Source organism: Cibotium barometz, chromosome 17 (genome assembly GCF_041138505.1).
Source record: "Cibotium barometz isolate CiBa-2024 chromosome 17, ASM4113850v1, whole genome shotgun sequence".
Classification (NCBI taxonomy): Eukaryota; Viridiplantae; Streptophyta; class Polypodiopsida; order Cyatheales; family Cibotiaceae; genus Cibotium; species Cibotium barometz.
Window position 1 is genome coordinate 28970190 of NC_141062.1, and position 22929 is coordinate 28993118.

The 22929-nt window shown below is 37.7% G+C and overlaps 1 protein-coding gene across 1 annotated transcript in view; it reads left to right on the plus strand.

The window, feature by feature from the left end:
- LOC147629867 (calcium-dependent mitochondrial ATP-magnesium/phosphate carrier protein 3-like) overlaps window positions 1-3256 on the plus strand; it is a 32099-nt gene extending 28843 nt beyond the window's left edge. The window contains exons 4-5 of the mRNA XM_086811397.1: window positions 2711-2801; window positions 2886-3256. Coding sequence (XP_086667523.1) covers window positions 2711-2801; window positions 2886-3075 — 281 coding nt within the window. The 3' untranslated portion in view covers window positions 3076-3256. The remainder of the gene's footprint in view (window positions 1-2710; window positions 2802-2885) is intronic.
- The last annotated feature ends 19673 nt before the right edge of the window (window positions 3257-22929 follow it).

Genomic DNA, 22929 nt, shown 5'->3' on the forward strand with positions numbered 1-22929 from the left:
TTTTGATTCATAATGCATTTATTTGAAGTAAAACCATTGTTTTAATTTCTACCCTTTGCATGTTTTTCTTAGTGAGTAGTGGAGGGATAGGGGATGGGGTGTTCTCTTATTCTAGTGGAGACCTGACTATGGGCGATCATATGAAAGCCCTTTAGGACAACTTGAAGCTCTTTGTGCTCGCTCGTTAGTCGAAAAAATGAGAGCTCTCTGCTTATAATGTGTTATAATCCTATAGATCTCTCTAGCTAATCACTATGCATAAACATGTATAATCCAGGCATATACTCATCCACCCGACTATCCCCAAGTCTAAGGGTGCACACATCAACATAATGAAGAACCATATATCTTACCTTTGTATCCCATACCACCAAGAGGTATGCTTTCAATCCAACATTAAATAGCTCTATCATGAAATGACAAGAGAGTAGATATTATGCTGTACACAAGAGAACATCCCTTGAGAGTGTCCCATGTCCCTATTATATAGGAGAGTAGTCAAGTGACTCTTGACCTTTCATTTCTAAAGTGACTCTTGACCTTCAATTTCGAGAGTGACTCTTGGCCTTCCATTTCCATGTGTGACTCTTGGTTGCCTGACCCTAATCTCAACCTAAGGTTAGGTCTAACCCTTGCTCCACTAGAGCATGTTCCCATGCTCACATGCCTATGGTGGGTTAGTCTCCTAGTAGCAACCAAGGGTCACACATGGAAATGGAAGGCCAAGAGTCACTCTAGAAATGAAAGGTCAAGAGTCACTTGAGTGCTTTCCTGTATAATAGGGACATGGGACACTCTTAAGGATGTTCTCTTGTGTAGAGCATAGTATCTACTCTCTTGCCATTTCATGCTAGAGTTATGTGCTGCTGGATTGAAGGCATACCTCTTGGTGGTATGGGACACCAAGGTTAGGTATGTGGTTTTTCATTATGTGCTCGGGAGTGGTCGGGTGGATGAGTATATGCTTGGATTATGTGTGTTTATGCATAGTGATTAGCTAGAGAGATCTATGGGATTTTAACATAAGGCCTTGAGTAAGAGTCAATAGATTCATCTCGTAAGTGTGACGTGCAAATTCCGAGAACTAGGGCTTAATCCAAGATTAACTCACAGCAGGTTTGGGATGCACATGCACCCAACACTGGAATGGGTAGGTATTGGTCTCTAAATACCTCTCAACTAAGGTTACATGATCCGTCCACCATTTCACAAAAGCTTTTAAGGAATAGGTCAAGCATCTACAATCAACCTGTGAGACAGTGGATCCAATGTTAGTGACTTAGAAACCGATCTCTATCTGTTCCACTGGTGGAGATGTGTTTGGGATGCACATGCTCCCAACAATGGAATGGGTAGGGATCGGTATCTAAATACCTCTCAACTAAGAGCTACGAATCTCTTATGGGATTCGTCCACGAGTTCACAAAAGATCCAGAGGAATAGATCAAGCATCTGCAATCAACCTGTGAGACAGTGGACCAATGTGAGTGACTTAGAAACCGACCTCTACCTGTTCCGCTGATGGATGCACGTTGTGTTTTGTGCTTGCAGTGAGTCGCCTCAGATTAAGCTGGGTTCTCAGCCCATTCACAATCTCACACTTGAACTATAGAGCTCTCTGAGCTACAGAGGAATATATCTCAAATCTACGAGATGGTAGATCCAGTGTTAGTGATTTAGAGACTGATCCCTACCCTCCATTGGCAAACATGTGTGCTGGCTGTGAGTTGATCTTGGGTTACATGCTGGTTCTTGGTTCGTCCACAAGCTCATTCACAATCTCACACTTGAACTATAGAGCTCTCTGAGCTACAGAGGTCAAATCTACGAGATGGTAGATCCAGTGTTAGTGATTTAGAGACTGATCCCTACCCTCCATTGGCAAATATGTGTGCTGGCTGTGAGTTGATCTTGGGTTACATGCTGGTTCTTGGTTCGTCCACAAGCTCACCCGGAATGGATCTTGCTTCTATAATCAACCTGTGAGAGATGGTAGATCTGGTGTTAGCGATTTAAAGGCCAGTCCTTACCTGACCCATGTCTGTGCTTGCTTTGAGTTGATCTCAGGTTCTTGGAATTGGGACTTTTCATTAAGCCCCTAATTTTGAGCCCTTTTCAAAAGGGAGAAAACTAAAGCAACTTTCTGTGACTTTACACTTTCCTGAGTTCTTAGACTAGCTTTATGTGGTCCATTCAGGACCTACACCATTTTCTCAAGAAATTGGTTGCAAAAGCTAGATCCATTGACAGATGTGTTGTGTGTTCTTGGGTTCTTGGAATTGAGACTTCGTACTAAGCCGCTAAATTTGAGTCCGTCCTTGAGTATTTTAGGCTAGAGATTTTGGGTGTACAAAAAAGAGTTAACAACCCCCCTTGCCTAGACTCGCTTTTATGTCCTCGGAAGCTGTGAAAGATGGGTACGTCGATGTGAGGATCTTTGCTTCATCTTTGCAATGACTACATCAGATGGAAGTGCGACACCATCTTTAAACATTGGAGTGGTTTTCCATTATTATGGGTGAACAAAAAATTGTAGCCTGAGAGGATGAACTCAGAAGAGAACATCTCTTCGAAGGCTCAATCCGAAATGCCTCCAAAAATTAAATAGCCCATAAATCTGGTGTAGTGGCTTTTTATGGTCCACCCGGGACTTACAGCATTTTCTCAAGAAAGTGGTTGCAAAAGCTAACAATAATTTAAATTTCTGCAGAGCCAGGTCCGTTAATACAGTTAGGCTGTGGGATGATTTCTGGTGCACTGGGAGCAACATGCGTCTATCCACTGCAGCTTGTTAGGACAAGGTAAGGCCGGTTGGCAAGTGCAATTGTACTCTGAATCTGATCTTTTTTCTCTGTGTACTAACCCTTAAGTTTTTTCTGACACAGGTTGCAAGCTCAGCAGATGAACTCAGCCACTAGGTATAAAGGAATGATTGATGTTTTTCAGAGAACTTGGAGAGAGGAAGGTTTGCATGCCTTTTATAAAGGGCTCCTTCCTAATCTTCTTAAAGTTATTCCAGCTGCTAGCATTACCTACATTGTATATGAGAAGATGAAAAAGAAGCTTTCCCTCTGATCAAGAGTTTGGATAGCTTTGATTTTCACTCGCATATTCTGCTCAAATAATTAATTGCATGTTAAATAATCTTTTTAATGAGGTCTGTGCAATTGGAGAACATGGAGAAGATTCCCCAGATTTCAACAGCTTCCGTGTCGGGAAGCTGCACAGGTCCAATAAGAGGAGCTTAATTGAGGCAGGTTGCTGGTACTAAAATTCACCCTTTTCCCTTTTAACTGTCTGCCGAAGTTGGCTCATCTGAGACATGTTGAACATGTTCGTGCTGTCACTATGAAGGAGTTTTTTCTTGCACCGCCTGTGAGAGTTGGGCTTGTCTAGGCCTAGTGACTTGTGAAGGCGATCCTGCTTAGCCTCAGACATCCATTCATTCCTTAGGAGAATCCTTTTTGGGGGCTTTAATATCTTCTTCTAATTAGGCGCAGGGTTGGGGCATGTCTTGCCTTAATTATCATCCATACAACTACTACATTAGTCTCAGAGGAGTAGAGTTTCATTTCATTACCTTTTGATTAACTCATCACATGTTCTATAAGGTGGCTTCTGGGCATGCCACGGAACTTTAGTGGCTAGAATATTACTTATCAATCCTTTACTGGTTGACCTCTATTCACTATGCACTCTTTACTATGATGAGGAGGCTTCTAATAACAATGACTTAATTCGAGAAGGCTTTGCAGTCAGTATACTGTGTTTAATAGGGCGTAGTTTGCACGCCTGCCAAGGAATTCAGTGCTTTCCCCACATTGAGAACTCTTTCAAACGGCGTTAAAACCTATTCTAATCACATTACAATGAACGCAGCTATGACTATGCTCGTGTTGTGGAGTCTGTTATGGTATATACCTCACAGGAGCAAACAGGTTATTTTCTCTCTTCATGCATTTTCAATTTTAAAGATCTGTGTTGTAAAATATCCTACTTCTTTTAAGTTTTTCTTGTATACACACGTTGTGTCCTCTTACGTGGTATTAGAGCTTTGGCTCGGTACAAAACTTCTATGCCAATTGTTGCCTACAACTCCTTAGGAGAAATGATAAAGCCACGAGATCTCGTCCACCACCATTCGGGGTTTGATGAAAACATTAACTAGACAAATTATTATGTCTAGAAGTTTAAGCTCAAGCCTATCCTATTCTCCTATTATAGTAAGAGTTATTTGTTACTATTGAAGAAGTGTGCAACAAGATAGCTAATGTTGTAGCACACATGATCATTCTTGAATCATCAATATTGGGGCTTCTAGGTATATGATCAATCGTACGGATTTGTACTCCTCTCTAAAGTCTATTGGAGATCTTGTCATGGTGGTAGTAGGCAGCGATTCAAAGTGTCCAATAATTATTTTATAGAGTTGAACTATAAGGCTATTGTACCTTCTAAGTTTTAAAGTAAGGACTAAATAAGCCATTTGTGGTTGAAATGAATGTCAATTATCATGCTATTGGAACAACTCTATTCTAGGATTATAGGGCAATGGATTTTGAGAGTAAAAAGCCAACTAATAGGTCATCTAAAAAATAGGTGACATAGGTATGAAAAGAAATTTCATGTTGCCATCAATGTGTTCAAAAAATAAAGACATGATTTGTATGTATTTGCTTTTATGGTCTTTGAGAATAACTGTTTGAGGGAGAAATGATCGTACACAAGGTTGCTACTCCACTAACAATTAGCATTAGAGAAAGTTCTCTTGCCCTTCACCTCCTCTTCTTGAGTTGTTCTTTTGATTGTCTTAGATTGATCTATCCTCCGTTAATTAAGTTTTTACATGTTTGGGAGCATTTCGGGTGCTCATTTGCATGTTGAGGTTTTTGCATATATCTTGAGGGAGTGTTAGTTTTAACTGCTTTTGTTCGATTTTGGGATTTTTTGCACTATATCGGCAACATTTGTTGTGTAGACATGGTCGTCGTCATCATGAACATTGTATCTTTGACCACATCATCAACAACTTCAACAACATCGTCAATGTTATTATTGATTTTTGCATTTTTGCTAATAACGTTTTTACACTACACTGTTATTTTTCATACACTTTATAGGTTTCCTTTGTTATTAGTGATTGGCAGTCATCTCGGTTGCATTCAATAATTATTGACAGTATATGTAGGTAGTTGGGATACTTGCATTTTGTATGAAAGTGTTAGTTATCTGTAGGCTAAAATGGCAGCCAATGATGTATTTAGGATGCTTTTTGTTAAAGATAAGCTTGAGACGAGACCACTATCCATTGTGGTGATATATGATGTGTTATGCATTGGTTGCTAAGGGGCTTTAGAATGTTGTCATTGGCATTGAGGTTCATCCTATTCCACAAGCATTGAATAGTATGGGTACTTTGGATGTTAGCACTAGTTCAGATGTAACTATAGTATTTGCCTCCACACCTCCCACACCGGGGAAACAAGCCAGGTGGGATAGTAGGGATGCATAGGCACATGTATTAGTGGCACTTTCTATGAAAAGAATAATTATTCTTCATATTCGCTCATTTAAATTTTTCAAGCAGGCTTCGGATGTGCTTTCTATGCTTTAGCATGTGCATAATGAGGCATGAGTGGCCTACTTGCATGAGTAATTAGAGTTCAAGCATATGAATGAGAGAGATTTAATGAATGAGTTTCTCACAAGGATTGAAGTTCTTAGGGAGCAGCTTGCACGTATTGATGAGGTTGATTTGGGCAGTTCACTGGTGTCTACTCCGAGCAACTCATTTATGTCTACTGTTCTCAGAGCTTTACTAGATTTATACCACGATTTTACATCCACACTTTATCTCATAAGATGAAGGGTATCCATTGTGACTTTTATTGATGACTACTTCAAGCAAACATTTTTTCTCTACTTTGTGACTTTTATTGATGACTACTTCAAGCAAACATGGGTATCCATTAAAACCAAAGTTAGACACTTTGTTTCTGAAAATGTGTGTGTCGATGTCGATGCTCCTTGGGATCTCAATATTGATCAAATAGCAGTAATAAAAGAAGTCCCATAGAAAGAAAAGAGGATAAAACAAGAGATGTAAAAAATAAAGCTCAAAACATCAAAATATCCAAAGTTATTAAAAATTAATGTGAAACCAAAGGTGAAATGTTTGTAAGGGGAATTGTAGCTACTATTTTAAGTCTTTAAATATGTTTTAATTTTGGATCTAAATGGAGTTGGATTAGTATTATGTAATGATAAAATAGCTATGGTGTCAAATGTAATACCAATAGAATGGAAAGCCAAAGTGTGTTTTAATTTTGGATCTAAATGGAGTTGGATTAGTAGTATGTAATGATAAAACAGCTCTGGTGCCAAATTTAATACCAATAGAATGGAAAGCCAAAGTATGTAATGATAAAATAGGTTTGGTGTCAAATGTAATATCTCATAAACCCTAATTATGCCAGGAAAGCCAAAGAAGAGATTAATAATCTAATGAAAGCAGTATTGATCACTCAAGTGACTAACAATATTCAATTGTATTGGCTCCTAAGAAACAAAAAGTTAAGGGTTTGTGTGGATCAAAAGAAGTTAAATGCTCAAACAACTAAGTATCCATTCACTAATACTATCCATTAATATTGTGCTAGATGACAGAGCCAAACACGAGATGTATGGTTTTGTGGATGGTTACAACTGAGCACTAGAACCAAGAAAAGACTACTTTTATTATTGAGTGGGGAGCATAGTATTACTAAGTGGCCATAATATTAAGACTACTTTCATTATTGAGTGGGGAGCATATTGTGATGTTATTTAGTCTATGACGCAATGCCTTAGCTACTTTTTAAAAAAGTGTAACATAAATTCTTACACAAGGTCTTTTGGAGTTTTTTTTTGGGTGGGTTTTATAGGATAGCGACACCTTATATGAAATGATTAAGGAAGATGCAAAGAGACAAACCGTCTGGATCGGAATACCTAGACATGGAATGATCTCAAAATTTACCTAAGGACGAGGTTTTGTCCTCCCGGCTTTTTGGAAACAAAGATGAAGGAATTCTTAGAGTTAACCCACGGGAGAAAAACTATTTAAGTATATCACCAAGCATTCGCTCTCCTCCTCCTCAAATACTCGCTACACCACTGAATGATGAAGAATAGTTGATGGCCAGGTTCATTCGGGGACTGAACGAACCTTTGAATATTTTGGTGAAGAACGCCAAGCCAGTTTCCATGGCCGAAGCAGTGCGGATGGCGAAGGATTTCTCCAAGGCCTTTGATGTCAAGGTCCCACCAAAGCCAGCACCATCACCTTTCAAAAGGTTTTTAGTTCCAGAAGGTGATTCCAACCTTCCACCACCTAAGAGATATCAGGGTCAACCCAGGATATGGGAAGTTCTAGAATGGAAGAAATGTCCTTTTCCCGAAACTCAATCCCTTGGAATTCAACTACATAAGTTTCACCCTTGAACAAGGGAGTGAAATGCTATAACTGTCAAGGATTTGGACATCGCAGTATGGATTGTCCAACTCCTTTTGGACCAAGGTTTTCAAGGCAGGGAAATCAGGGATCAAGATTCCAGACTCCAGCTCCTTCCTTCCAGAGTAATCAGGTTTCTATGCCAAAATCAAGGAAGTCCCGAAGATAGACCCTCTAACCAACCCGCAGTTTAAAAAAAAAGTAATGTAAGACCTCTGCCTCAGAATAGGGGAAGTCAAAGAGAGTTGTTTCCAAATCGGCCGTCCACTTCCAAGGCAGTAATGCTGGAAGTGATTGAAGAAGACGAAAGAGATCATACTCCACCTGCGAGATGAGGACATCTTGCATTTTTTAAGTGGGGTAGGATGTAAGATTCCTCCCCCAGCCCCTCAAGATGTCCAGTTTCTCCCCCTGTAATCAATCCCCTTTTCAGATAATAGCTAAACTGACCTAAAAATGGTCAAAAAGTGACCAAATTGATCTGGAAAATTCTAGAATCAGTTTGCTTGGTTAGAGGCTCACCTTTTCCTATAAATAGAAGCCTCCCCCTTTGTAAAGGTTAATAGTGTTTTATGCACTGTTACTCTACTCCTTCCCAGAGCCAAAAACATTGAATTCATTGTTGATAATTCACTTGTTTTTGACTATTTCCTCTACAAAGAATTGGTGGCCACTATTGATCCAAGCAAGAGTAGAACCCTCAATCCCTCAAGCCAAAGGATAGCTCAGAAAACTCCATGTAAGCTAGAAATTCTACTTTTTTCTAATTCGATTCTATGGTTTATGATTTCTTGCTTCTTTTAAATTGAAATTGGATGTTATGCCTTGATGGAAAGGCTTCCCCCTTCTCTTCATTGAATTCAGCCCTTCTTTATCCAAGATGTGTAATCAAATAAAAAGAGATAAACTTTTCGCATTGTTTTCTTTTAAAAAAATGGGAATTGATTAAATTAGAGTACTAAATGCATCTTGGGGTAAATTCTAGGTAGATTTAGAGTGCAAAAATTAAAAAATGGTCAGCCATACAAAGGAGGTTATGGCAAAATTTTCTTAAATTTTGTGGAAATAAGTTTTATCTTTATGTTATTCAAAAAGAGTAATCCCCTCCGTTTGTGTATTCTAAAAAGTGTTATTTTCATTCTATGTATATAAAGATGCATATTGGAAATATTTTTATTGTAAAAGCGTTATTTTCATTAGAATTAATTTCTATGCATAGAAAGATGCATATTGGAAATATTTTTATTGTAAAAGCATTACTTTCATTAGAATTAATTTCTATGCATAGAAAGATGCATAAAGAAATTTATTTTATTTCAAAAGAGTTATTCTCATTAATTTTGATTTTATGCATAGAAAGATGCATAAAGGAATTTATTTTTATTCAAAAGAGTCATTCTCATTAATTTTGATTTTATGCATAAAAATATGCATAAAGGAATTTCTTTTTATTTCAAAAGAGTTATTCTCATTAATGTTGATTTTATGCATAGAAAGATGCATAAAGGAATTTATTTTTATTTCAAAAGAGTTTTTCTCACTAATTTTGATTTTATGCATAGAAAGATGCATAAAAAAATTTATTTTTATTCAAAAGAGTTATTAATTTTGATTTTATGCATAGAAAGATGCATAAAGGAATTTATTTTTATTTCAAAAGAGTTATTCTCATTAATTTTGATTTTATGCATAGAAAAATGCATAAAGGAATTTATTTTTATTCAAAAGAGTTATTCTCATTAATTTTGATTTTATGCATAAAAAGATGCATAAAGAAATTTATTTTTATTTCAAAAGAGTTATTCTCATTAATTTTGATTTTATACATAGAAAGATGCATAAAGGAATTTATTTTTTTTCAAAAGAGTTATTCTCATTTATTTTGATTTTATGCATAGAAAGATGCATAAAGGAATTTATTTTTATTTCAAAAGAGTTATTCTCATTTATTTTGATTTTATGCATAGAAAGATGCATAAAGAAATTTATTTTTATTTTAAAAGAGTTATTCCCATCAAATTTTATTTTATGCATAGAAAGATGCATAAAGGAATTTATTTTTATTTTAAAAGAGTTATTCCCATCAAATTTTATTTTATGCATAGAAAGATGCATAAAGGAATTTATTTTTATTTCAAAAGAGTTATTCCCATTAAATTTTATTTTATGCATAGAAAGATGCATAAAGGAACTTATTTTTATTTCGAAAGTGTTATTTTTCTTAAAATTGAATTTATGTGTAAATAGATGTATAAAAAGATTTTCATAAAAGTGTTATTCCCACTGAAGTTGATTTTTATAAAAGAATGAATGGATGGATAGATGTGATGTGAATCATGAATGGATGGATAGATGTGATGTGAATAGAAGTGATGCAATGTCATGTGAATCAGGATGTAAATGAATGATATGGGATGGATGTGGATGTATGTGAAGAATGGAAGTGGATGTATGTGAAAGAATGGATGTGGATGTATGTATGTGAAAGGATGGATGTAGATGTAGGTGAAAGGATAGACGTGGATGTGTATGTGATAAGTATGAATGTGGATGTATTTGGAAGAATATATGTGGATGTGAATGTGATGAATATGAATGAGAAAAGAGGCGATAAGATGTGATGTAAATTGGTTAGATATGAATGATAAGGGATGTGAATGAGTGATATGGGATATGAATGAATGTGATGGCATGTGAGTCAGGATGTGAATGAAAACCAAAACTCAAGTCTAAAACCGATTCAAAAGAGAATGTCAGAAGTACAAAGATAACGGTTGAACAAAAAAATCCGATGCAAGATTGCAAAGGAGAGCTCAAAACCGCATGGTCTTCAATGAGTGATGACTCAAGTGGACAAGAACAAGGTCTCAATGTTCCCCCCAACTTCACACAGTACACTCTTCAATATCGGAAGATTGTTCTTCAACAGCCCATGCGACAAAAGCCAAGCATGCCAGGGGTTTCATATGATGGTCCAGAAGATGCAAAAAAGATTGATATTGCTAAGCCAGGAGAAGAGCCTCGCTATGTGTGGATTGCCACAGACTTGTCCTTAGATGAGGAGAAATTATTAATTCAAACAATAAAGGAGTATCGTGATGTTTTTGCTTGGAGTTATAAAGACCTCAAAGGAGTTGATCCAAGCATATGTCAGCATACAATTCCATTGCGAGAGGATGCAAAGCCTTCCAAGCAATGTCCTTATACTTACAGTGAGAATTTTGCACGAAAGATAAAAGAAGAAATAGACAAGCTCTTAGAGGCAGAATTTATCTATGAGATTGAACACACTGAATGGGTCTCCCCTATTGTAGTGGTGCCCAAGAAAAATGGAAAACTTCGAGTATGTATAAACCTCAAAAAGGTAAATGCAGCTACTGTACGTGATCATTACCCACTTCCTCACGGATCATGTTCTGGAATGAGTTGCAGGGAAAAAGGCATATAGTTTCTTGGATGGATTCTCCGGTTATAATCAAGTGTCAAATGATCCAAAGGATCAACACAAGACAGCCTTTGCTACTGAAGATGGCATCTTTGCCTATCGTGTTATGCCATTTGGTCTAACAAATGCACCAGCAAACCTTTCAGCGGTTAATGAGTCATGTATTCAAGGAGTACCTTAGGCAATTTCTTGAGATCTTCATGGATGATTTATGTGTTCACTCATAAGAGCGTGATGATCATATAGAACACCTCAGACTTGTGTTTCAAAAGTGTCAACTTTATCGTATATGCTTGAATCCTGACAAGTGCAAATTCATGGTAAGACAAGGGAAAATCTTGGGCCATATTGTTTCTCGCAATGGGATTTCAACAGATAAGGATATTGATGTCATTGTCTCATTACCTCGGCCTATCAACCCTAAAGGGGTACAAACATTCATGGGACATTGTGGCTATTATCGTCGATTCATCTACATGTACGCTGTCCTAGCCAGACCATTATATGCTCTTCTTGTAAAGTTTAATTGGACTGATGAGTGTGAGGAATCCTTTGAAAAGTTGAAGCAAGCATTAGTGACTGCACCCATCTTACGGGCACCAGATTGGAACCAAATCTTTCATGTCCATATTGATGCTTCAAACTTTGCAATTGGATGTATTTTGGCTCAATCGGGAGAACATAATAAGGATTTCCCAATCTCATATGAATAGTCGACAGTTGAACAATGCTGAAAAGAATTATACCACAACAGAAAGAGAAGGATTGTCCATGATATATGCAGTGAAAAAGTTTCGCCATTACCTTTTGGCAAACAAATTCATATTTTTTGTGGACCATCAAGCAATTTGGTCAATAAGCCTTGTGCAACTGGAAGGATTGTGAGGTGGTATATCATCCTTCTTGAGTTTGATTTTGAAGTGGCAGTTTGAAAAGGAACAACTCATCTTAGGGCAGATCATTTATCTCGAATCACCTCTGACGAAGCTCCTGTGGGTGTGGATGATGATATGTTAGATTCAACACTTTTCCTTGTAGAGACAGCTCCTAAATGGTCTGAACCCATCTTAGAAATTTTGACAAGTGGGCAGATACAATTGGCGGGTCCTAATGTGGACCTATGGCGACCATTCAAGTTAATCTCAGGGAGATTATATCGTCAGGGTAATGATGGAGTGTGCATACCTAACCCTGATCAATATGAGGAGATCTTGGAATGGGCACATGCGGGTATCGGGTGGAATCCATGCATCAGCTACTACTTGTGTACGACGTATATATCAGGATGGGCAATGGTGGCCTACCATGCATGCGGATGCTGAAAAATTTGTTCGTAACTGTGCTTCATGTCAAATTCAACAGCCAATTCATAATGTCACATTATTCCAAATTTCAACTACACCAAGTTGGAGTAAGTATATTGTGGACTATCTTCAGCATGGTCATACGGATCAAAAAATTCCTAGATATCGAAAGCATGCTATTGAAGTTGAAGCGGCCAACTATCTGCTGATAGAGAACCAACTCTACAGGAGGGGCAAGGATGGCAACTTACGCATGTGTGTATGTGAAGCTGACTACTTGAAAATCTTGACTCATGCACATGCAGGTGTTGGGGGTGGACACTTTTCAGGCAATACCACAGCTAAGTTGATTAGGTGGTCTGGGCTTTGGTGGCCAACCTTACAATTGGATGCCGAAGAATATGTGAAACGTTGTGATGATTGTCAAAGGACCAAACCTTCCATCACAAAAGACAATATGCCATTGCGGCCTATGTTAAGCACACGTGCTTTTGCAAAATGGGGTATTGATTTTGTCAGTCCCATTAAACCTCCAGCTCGTCACACGCATGCAGAATATATTATAGTCGCAACTGACTATTTGACCAAATGGGTAGAGACAAAGGCTATAGTTAAAAATGATGCCAGAACCACAGCCAAGTTCTTGTATGAGTACGTATTTACACGCTATGGATTACCCATTGAAATCGTTAGTGATCAAGGTGTGCACTTTGTGAATGAGGTCATAGAGTTTTTGCTTCAAGAATTTATGGTAATTCACAAGTGTTCTGCATCCTATCACCCCCAGACCAATGGACAAGCTGAGAGTACTAATAAGATTCTCTGCACAGCACTCACAAAGATTGTTGAGGGACATAGGACTGATTGGGAGCAAAAGTTGCACTCAGTTCTTTGGGCATATAGGACAGCCTATAAAACATCTGTGGGCACAACCCCATTTGAGCTTGCTTTTGGGCTAGATGCAATTCTTCCCATTGAATTTCTTGTACCTACTCTACGAGTTGCTAAACAATTGGACTAGACTGGTCATGAGCTTTCACAATGCATTGATGAATTGGAAAAGCTTGATGAGACCCGCTTATTGGCGGTAATGGAGATGTATGCCGAGAAGAGGAGACAAAAGCAATGGTATGATAGAAATGTAACAACTGGCCGATTCAAAAAAGGGGACCTTGTGCTCTTGTACACACTTAAGAAGCATAAGAGAAAGCTCAAGAAACGTGGCCTAGGACCGTTTGTGATTAATGAGCTTACTCCAAGTGGTGCAGTGCGTTTAGAGACACTAGAAGGTGAGCAAATGCCTAACTTCATTAATGGAAGTCGTCTCAAGAAATACAATGAACCATTAACTGAAGCCATGCTTCAACAAATGCATGCTGCACACACACGGAAAGAAGCACTTGACCTACTTAAACGTCAGGCTCAAGAAGAGGCTAAAGCTAGAGTTGCAAAAGCCAAGGAGCATCGCAAGGCTCTATGTTGGCCTTACAATTGGCTACTGATGAACCATATGTCGATCCTTTCAATATTCAAGTGTGCCTTCATCTTCATGAGACTACCTACTTTGTCTCTGCCTTAATTGACTCTGGTGCAGATTATAATGTTCTCTCGTTTGACACATGGATAGCCTTGGGACAACCAACACTTGTGCACATTCCTATTGACTTACGAAGCTTCTCAGGTGAAGATAACCCTATAGAGGGAAAATGTGTCATTATGATGTCCATTCAGGATCACCAGCAGATGTCAGTGCCCTTTTATGTGGCAAGTAAGTCCAAGGCAGTGGTAGAGGCTGTTCTCGGTCGATCATGGTTAAGTGCTACCAATTGTTCATTAGATTGGAAGAATAGACAATACAAATTGCAAATTGATTCTGGTTGCGTATTGGGATCTGCTACTCCACGAGCTTTATCATGTCAAAAGGGTGGTGTTTCTACCCTACACAACCCACTTTCAAAATCTACTCTTGAAGCTCCAACACAAATGATGTGGATAATTGATGAGTACTCAAGTGAGGGCCATGGCTGGCATGTTCCAACTACTTTAGTCACTGCTCAAAGAAGGCCAGGCAAGAAGGAATTATCAATTTGGCTACCCAAAGATGCGTACAAACTTGTACCATCTAGCCTAGTTGCTAAGCCTCCTAAAAAGCACATCTTTTCCAAGCCTAAACCTCAGATTGTTACTCGTTGGGTCCCAAAGCATGTTCTTAAAGCACAAGGCTATTATGAGGGTGCAACAGCAATTTGGCTTTCTAAATGCCATGGTTTGCTAGGGGTAAAAGAGTGTATCAATAAGATTCCAAAAGCCACCAGAAATCAACACAACCTCTTCAAGATAGGATAGGTGACTATGATAGCACCTACAAATCTACTCGTGTTGACCTTCCCAAAACATGTATTGAATCACCAAATGAGTCTCCTTTGAGCATAGATTCTAGCACTTCAATGCCTAAATCCTCTTATCTTGCTCGAATTCCTCGACAATTGCTAACCTTCCCACCTCTTAAGAAGGATATACCCAAAACCAAAGATAAGGCATTAACACTACAATGGAAGCTCTTTGGTAGATCAGTGTTTGAATAGTGTGGTTCCTTATGCCTTTAGAGGATTATGTTCTTTTTGAGATGATCTTGTCTACAATGTTTTTGATTGGGATTTTAATGATGGATATGAGTGTTTCTAAATTTCATTGTTCTACGTCCAGATAACTCCTGATGGATATTTGGCGAGATACATGTCCACCATGCATTGACCCCGATAGTACTCGACCTGAACATCGCGGGGGTTATAGTGCTCCTCCTTTTCAAACTCATTCTAAGTACTTCTATGCTCCCTTAGGTGAAAATTGTTGTGGGCATCACTTTGTCACGTTATTCTATCAACAGCATCACCCATTTCCACATTGTCAAGAGTGTGCACGACTTGTATTAGGAGAAGCTTCACACATTTGTTGGATATGCCGCTCTTACTTTAGACGATATGGCACGGGCTTAATGAAACAAATTGTGGGAATTACACCCCAACGCCATAATCTTCTTAATGTGAGAATACCAGAGAGAGGACCAAATCAACATAGATTACCTGAGGAGGTTCAAGCACAACAATGGAGGGATACATGCTTAAATGACTTGCAACCACCTATCTTGCAGGCCCTCCTTCCCCAAGCCTCAACATGTCAATTTTGGATCAATATGAGTACTTATATTGCGCAGTTCCAAAATCGAAATTGTCTGCTTAACCTTCCCATAGAACCAATGCCATATTTTAGCGAGGAAGCACTCCTTCCTCTACCACCTTCTCCAGAGGCCGGTTTTTGTGAAGGGTTGTCCCTGCATCTTGAAGAAATTGATACCATCTTTTCAGCAGATGTGGACACGGATCCACCACCAGCGCAAGGGTAAGCTCAGTGACTCCACAATAAGATCAACAAGCCAGGGCACTTTTCTCCCACTGGGTTTTTCCCCTCGGCTATATTCGGTGATTGGCACCAATAACAAATTTTATTTCTTTCTTTTCTTTTCTTGTTTGTTAATAAACATTTTGTAGAGATCTCAGCTAAACAAGAGCATACAAACACGCCCCAATAGTCCACCTACCGTGCACACAAATTAGGAAGGGGGGAGACATGCAATGCCTACATGAAGCAAAGAGAAGCAATCAGCATCAGCACAATGAATCAATGCAAACACACAACATCAACGAGCACTACAACAGGTGTATTCAAATCATAATCTTTTGATTCTTTATGTGCTTTTAACTTTTGGATACATTGTTTGCATGTTCACACACAGGTGGCTGGTTTAAGTTTTAGATTAGTTGTTAAAATGTAGTGAGTGATTTCTAGATCTTAGAGGACTTAGTAGAAGGTATTTCTATTTGAAGACAGTGTAGGATATATACCAACGGAGTATGCCAAGTTCTTATGCTCTCAAGGTATATTAGCTATCCCTAATGGTAGCTACCTCTTAGGTATGAGCTAGGTGCTAGGATTAATAAAAAATTTACGAAAATACCCTAAAAAAATATATACAAGTGAATCGAGACATGATGTGTCTACAGCCATGTGGAATGCTTGGTAGGACCTGGGGTTGTCTTAGCACCTTGGGGCCGATGCCTTGGTTTCCATGGGGTGAACACTGATGTCTAAAAGCTTCAGAAAAAGACCTTCAAGGACTCTATCACCTTGATAGATGTTGGTAGGACTCTGGGATACATTATGGGCCCTCGAGACCGATGCCCTCATCTTCATGGGATACTCCTTAGGACAAAAAGAAAGAAACGGGTTTGTCGCCTTTGAGATACTTAGCGGCCTTTAGATTCTCTTGGCGGAGGTCTCTTGGCCATTGCTTGGGTCTCATTGGGATGGAACCTTCCTCTTTATTCATCTTTTACACACACACACACACACACACACACACACACACACACACACACACACACACACACACACACAAAAAGGGAGATAAGAAGAAGAGGTCCAATCACCATTTCTCATATTTAGGAGTAGGCTTGCCACTTAGGAATAACTTAAATACTTGTAGGACATTGAGACTACAGTCATAACCTGTGGTGTGCAAGCACACTTGCCTTTGCATAGCACTATCTACCACTTAGTCTCACTTTGACTAGTCTTTACTCACCTATTTTAGCATATTTTAAAACTCTAATCAGCCTTTCACTTGTATGTTCACGTGTGAAATTGTCATTGCTGGTTTTTTTCTTTCCTTTTCTTTTCTTTTTTTCAATAAAAGGCTTTACTTGTATCCATTGTTTTTTGCAGCTCTTGCTTCTACCGCGCTCAAGGACGTGCGCAAAATAGGAAGGGGGGAGTGTTGCGTGACGAGTGAAGATCAATGCAAGGATGCAACAAAAAGACACTTAGGGCTCTTGTAAAGAGTTCCAAGTTGTAGATGAGTGTGGGAGTGGGCTTGACAATAATCCCACATCATGGGAACTTTTGGGAGTTTTAGAGTTTTTGTATAAAAAGTGGCTCATTTGAGAGCTTATGGACACATTGGGCAAACTCATGTTTGAGCTCTCTTGAGACTAGCTCTCCCTCTTTTCCCATAGAGGTGCAAGCTCTTCTCTCTCCCCATCTACATTGTTGTAAGTTCTATTTTTGTTAATTCAATGCAATGAGTTGATATTTGTCTCTCTTCTCATGTCAATTCTCTAGTGTGCATGTTTCTTATTGATAGCTTCAAGGTTTGTGTGCATGCTAGGGAAATGAGTATTTGAGAATGAAGAATGCTTTGATCTTGTGTATGCAATAGCTAAGCTTTCTTCTTGTTTGGATGCATGGATGAGTGGGATGATGAGTGAGTGAGCAATAGCAAGATTGAGCTTGTGTGTGTGTTAAGTCTATGTCAATAGTAGTAGTATTCTTAGCATTCTCTCCATCAAATGGATAAGCTTATGTGCACCGGTACGGGTTGAATCCCTAGCTCCGAAAGGGATGCAAATCCCATTGGATTGAGCTACATGTGGATCATACTACTCTTGCTACAAGTGAGAGAGTTTTTCGTCTCTCCAGGTGTACCTATGACATCATTGGCAACCAGAACGCTAACCCCCTATCCACTCATCAGGGGCCTTTTCGATAGTTCCTAGCTCATAGTAACAGGCAAGTATTCACTTTAACAAAAAATGGAGTCTCCGTTGAAGATCAGCAAGATCAACCAACAGATCCATATAAAAGAGCCATGGACTCATCCATTGAGGACCAGCAAAGTCAATCAACCAGATCCATGCTTGAATTCAGAAAACAACTCTTACTCCTTGTTCCAATATCTTCCCCGACCTGTGTGGGTATCTTCGGTTACCTAGAGCCCGCCGAGCACCGTATGGTCAGCACCCTCTAGGATCCTTCGCAGGTCACCTAGCGCTTCACTCATAGGCCGCTTCCTTGGTCCCTCATCCAGTGTACCGGAAGCTCACCATTTAAATCAAAGCGAGGCTCGTCAAGACCTCGGCCGACCTTGCTACGCGAGACGTCCTCCGTTGACTCTCCGTCAGCAGTTGCAACTTTAACAGATAGGTCTCCACGACCTCATTCACAAGACGGTCAAATTGCTTCCCTAGCATTATTGACATAAAACCGTCATTTAAAAACAGATTTCACACACAAATATAGTTCCAACAATATTTCCATCTTTTCTCATCACTCCACATCCTTTCACATTAGTCCTCATCTTTTCTCATCTTCCCACAATTTTTTTTTCATCGATCCCTATCACATCACATCATTCCCACATCAAATCACATCCAGTCGTATCATCCACACATCAATCCACATCATTGAAAAGATGCAGGGGAGAAGAGAGCTTGAGCTCTTGTTGCAAGCACACACACACTCACATCATCCATACATCCATCCACATCATCCACACATCAATCCACATCATCCATACATCCATCCACATCAATCCACATCATCCATATATCCATCCACATCAATCCACATTATCCACACATCCATCCACATCTTTTATACATCCATCCACATCAATCCACACGTCAATCCACATCATCCATACATCCATCCACATCAATCCACATTATCCACACATCAATCCACATCATCCATACATCCATTCACATCAATCCACATTATCCACACATCAACCCACATCATCCATACATCCATTCACGTCAATCCACATTACCCACACATCAATCCACATTGTCTATACATCCATCCACATCAATCCACATTATCCACTCATCCATCCACATCAATCCACATTACCCACACATCAATCCACATTCATTTCATAAGTATTCCCATTCTCATCTAATCAAATCTTTTTCTATCTCATCACTTATTTCCTCATTTATCCTCATCAGATCTCATCCACTTGCATCTACCCATACATCTCATAACTTCACGTACATTAACATCTATCCAGTTTACATCGCATCTTATCACATCTCATTCATTGACATCCTGATTCACATGCTAACACATTCATTCACGTCCCTTATCGTTCATTCACATCCCGATTCACATCACATCACATCCATTCACATCCCTTATCATTCATTCACATCCCGATTCACATGCTATCACATTCATTCACATCCTATATCATTCACTCACATGCTAACACATTCATTCACATCCTATATCATTCATTCACATCCCGATTCACATGCTAACACATTCATTCACATCCCATATCATTCAATCACATCTTGATTCACATGCTAACACATTCATTCACATCCTATATCATTCATTCACATCCCGATTCACATGCTAACACATTCATTCACATCCTATATCATTCATTCACATCCTATATCATTCATTTACATCCTATATCATTCATTTACATCACATCTCATCTATTCATTCACATTTATGTGATTCACATCACATCTCATCACATCTATTTACCTCTCATTCTCATCACTTCTATTGTCATCACATCCATCCATCCATTCATTCCCATCTATCTGATTCGCATTACATCTCATCACATCTATTCACCTCACATTCTCGTCACTCCTATTCTCGTCGCATCCATCCATCCACTCATTCCCATCTATTTGATTCGCATCACATATCATCACATCTATTTACCTATCATTCTCATCACTTCTATTCTCATCACATCCATTCTCTATTCATTCTCATCTATCGGATTCATATCACATCTTATCACATCTATTTATAGAATGTAAGAGAATTCTTATTTTTGATAAAAAGATTCTTTACGCATCTATTTATGCATAAGAACAACTTCAGTGGGAAATAACACTTTTATAAAAATCCGTTTATGCAGTTGTTTATGCATAAATTTAATTTTAAGGAGAATAACACTTTCGAAATAAAAATAATTCTTTTATGCATCTTTCTATGCATAAATTAAAGTTTAATGAGAAAAACTCTTTTGAAATAAAAATAATTTTCTTTATGCATTTTCTATGCATAATATCAAAATTAATGAGAATAACTCTTTTGAAATAAAAATAAATTGCTTTATGCATCTTTCTACGCATAATTAAATCAAAATTAATGAGAGTAACTCTTTTGAAATAAAAATAAATTTCTTTATGCATCCTTCTATGCATAAAATCAAAATTGATGAGAATAACACTTTTGGAATAAAAATAAATTATTTATGCAACTTTCTATGTATAAAATCAAAACTTGATGAGAAAAACACTTTTGGAATAAAAAAAAATTCTTTATGCATCTTTCTATGCATAAAGTCAAAATTTGATGAAAGTAACGCTTTTATGATTAAAAAAATTCTTTTATGCATCTATTTATAAATAAATTCAATTTTGATAAATATGCATCTTTCTATGCATAGAAATTAGTTCTAATGAAAATAACACTTTTATAATAAAAAAATTTCTAATATGCATTTTTCTATGCATAGAATAAAAATAACACTTTTAGAATACACAAGCGGTGGGGATTACTCTTTTTGAACAATAAAGCGGTGGGGATTACTCTTTTTGAAAAATAAAAATATAAAACTTATTTTACCAAATTTGAGAAAAATTTGCCATAACCTCCTTTGTATGGATGACCATTTTTCAAAATTTTTCACTCTAAAATTTACTAGAAATTATCCAAGATGATTTAAATCATTCTAATGTAATCAATTTCCACTTTATTAAGAGTAAACAATATAAAAAGTTTAATTCCATCAATTTGATTACACATCTAGGATAAAGAAATTATCCAAGATGATTTAAATCATTCTAATGTAATCAATTTCCACTTTATTAAGAGTAAACAATATAAAAAGTTTAATTCCATCAATTTGATTACACATCTAGGATAAAGATAGGCTGAATTCAATAATGAAGAGAAGGGGGAAAGCCTTCCAGCAAGGCATAGCATCCATTTTCATTTTAAAGAAAGCAAAAATCAGAGAACCATAAAATAGATTAAGAAAAAGTAGAATTTCTAACTTACTAGGAGTTTTGTGAGCTTTCCTTTGGCTTGATGGTTTGAAGGATCTACTCTTGTTTGCAACAAGAGTGGCCACCAATTCTTTTGAAGAGGAAATGGTCAAAAACAAATGAATTATCAATGAATTCACTGTTTTTTGGCTTTGGGGAGGACTAGAGTAACAGTGCATAAACCACTATTAACCATTTACAAAGGGGGAGGCTTCATTTATAAGAAATAGTGAGCCTCTAACCAAGCAAACTGATTCTTGAATTTTCCAGATCAGTTTGGTCAATTTTTGACCATTTTTAGGTCAGTTTAGCGTACTTTTTGGATCTACTTGAAGCAAGAGAGAGAGAGGAGAGATGAAAATATCTCATTATTTGTGAGTTTAAAACTCAACCACACATGTGAAATAGGTGCCTCCTTCATGAGGGGAATTCCCCACACTGAGGTGTCAAAAATGCATCATTTCTTCTAAATATCTCTTCTTTTTTAACTAATAACCTTGTCCTTAGTCAACTCTTCATCTTATGTGAGCATTTACTCATTTTTGGGAGATTTTCTTTGATTCTTCCATTTATCTCCTCCCTACATTTGGATTAATCTAATTGGTCCATAGGAACCTTAATTCAAAAATTTTAGAAAATCTGGACCCTTAAGCTAAGGTCCTTTTTACCTGATTTCAATTTATTCCAATTGCACATTGGAGATTTCTTTTTGAATATATGTTTCAGGGGAAACCATTTTAGAAACTAGGAGGATTTTTATATCCAAAAATATCTCAATTTCGAATTACCTTCCTCTAGACATTTTCTCTCTCTAGGCCAAAATAGGGTAAAACAGGATCTTTCTTTTATTTCAGAGAGGAGAAAAATTATAAGATCAGAAGGGGAGGTTCTTACACTTGCACACCTCAAAAGCCGGAGGGAGGAATCTTACATCCTACCCCACTTAAAAAACGCGAGATGTCCTCATCTCGCAAAATTAGAGGAGAACTCTTTCCTTAAGATCCAACTGATTTTGGGGTTCCTTATAGTTTGGTGAACCCAACAGAATCCTGGGATAAAGATCCCTTATATAAAACTCATCATCAGTTAATAATTCACTGAGATTGTAACATTCAAATCCTTATCACAATAATGGTCCATTAGGCCGAAATTTCTATCTGAACAGTCCTTTATGGAAATTTTCAATTATACAGATTTTTAATTTAACATCCCTTAACTTGATCCACTGGGTCAAGTGTTAATAGCAGCAATCTGCCCCCAGCACAATCCACTAATCTCATAGTGATTTGCTGAAGTCATTAACGTCATTCGAGCTAACAAACATCATCACAGGGACTCGTCCCATTCATCCTCATTGTGGTTTTGCTTAGTTTGTTAAATTTCAACCAAAATTTAAGAATCTTCATTTTTCAATCAGAATCCAAATCAACTCATCACTTCTCAACCAAAATTTAAAATCATATCAACCACATTCAAATTCATCATCTGGATAGTATTAATGCTTATAATTTCAAGTCTTAGATTTACTCGTATATACTGCCAGTAAAGAGCTGCAGTTATACCCTCGGTATATACGAGTAGTTACAGTCCTTGGAACTATAAGGTAAATACCATCATGTCTAGGCCTCAAGCGAGTCAGGGATTCCATACAATTGCGGTACTTCCATATGAAGACCCAAATACCAATTTATGAATTTCAGTTTGAATATCATTTTGTATGAATTTTATCACACAATTACAACCTTTTACTGCTTCTTCATAAAT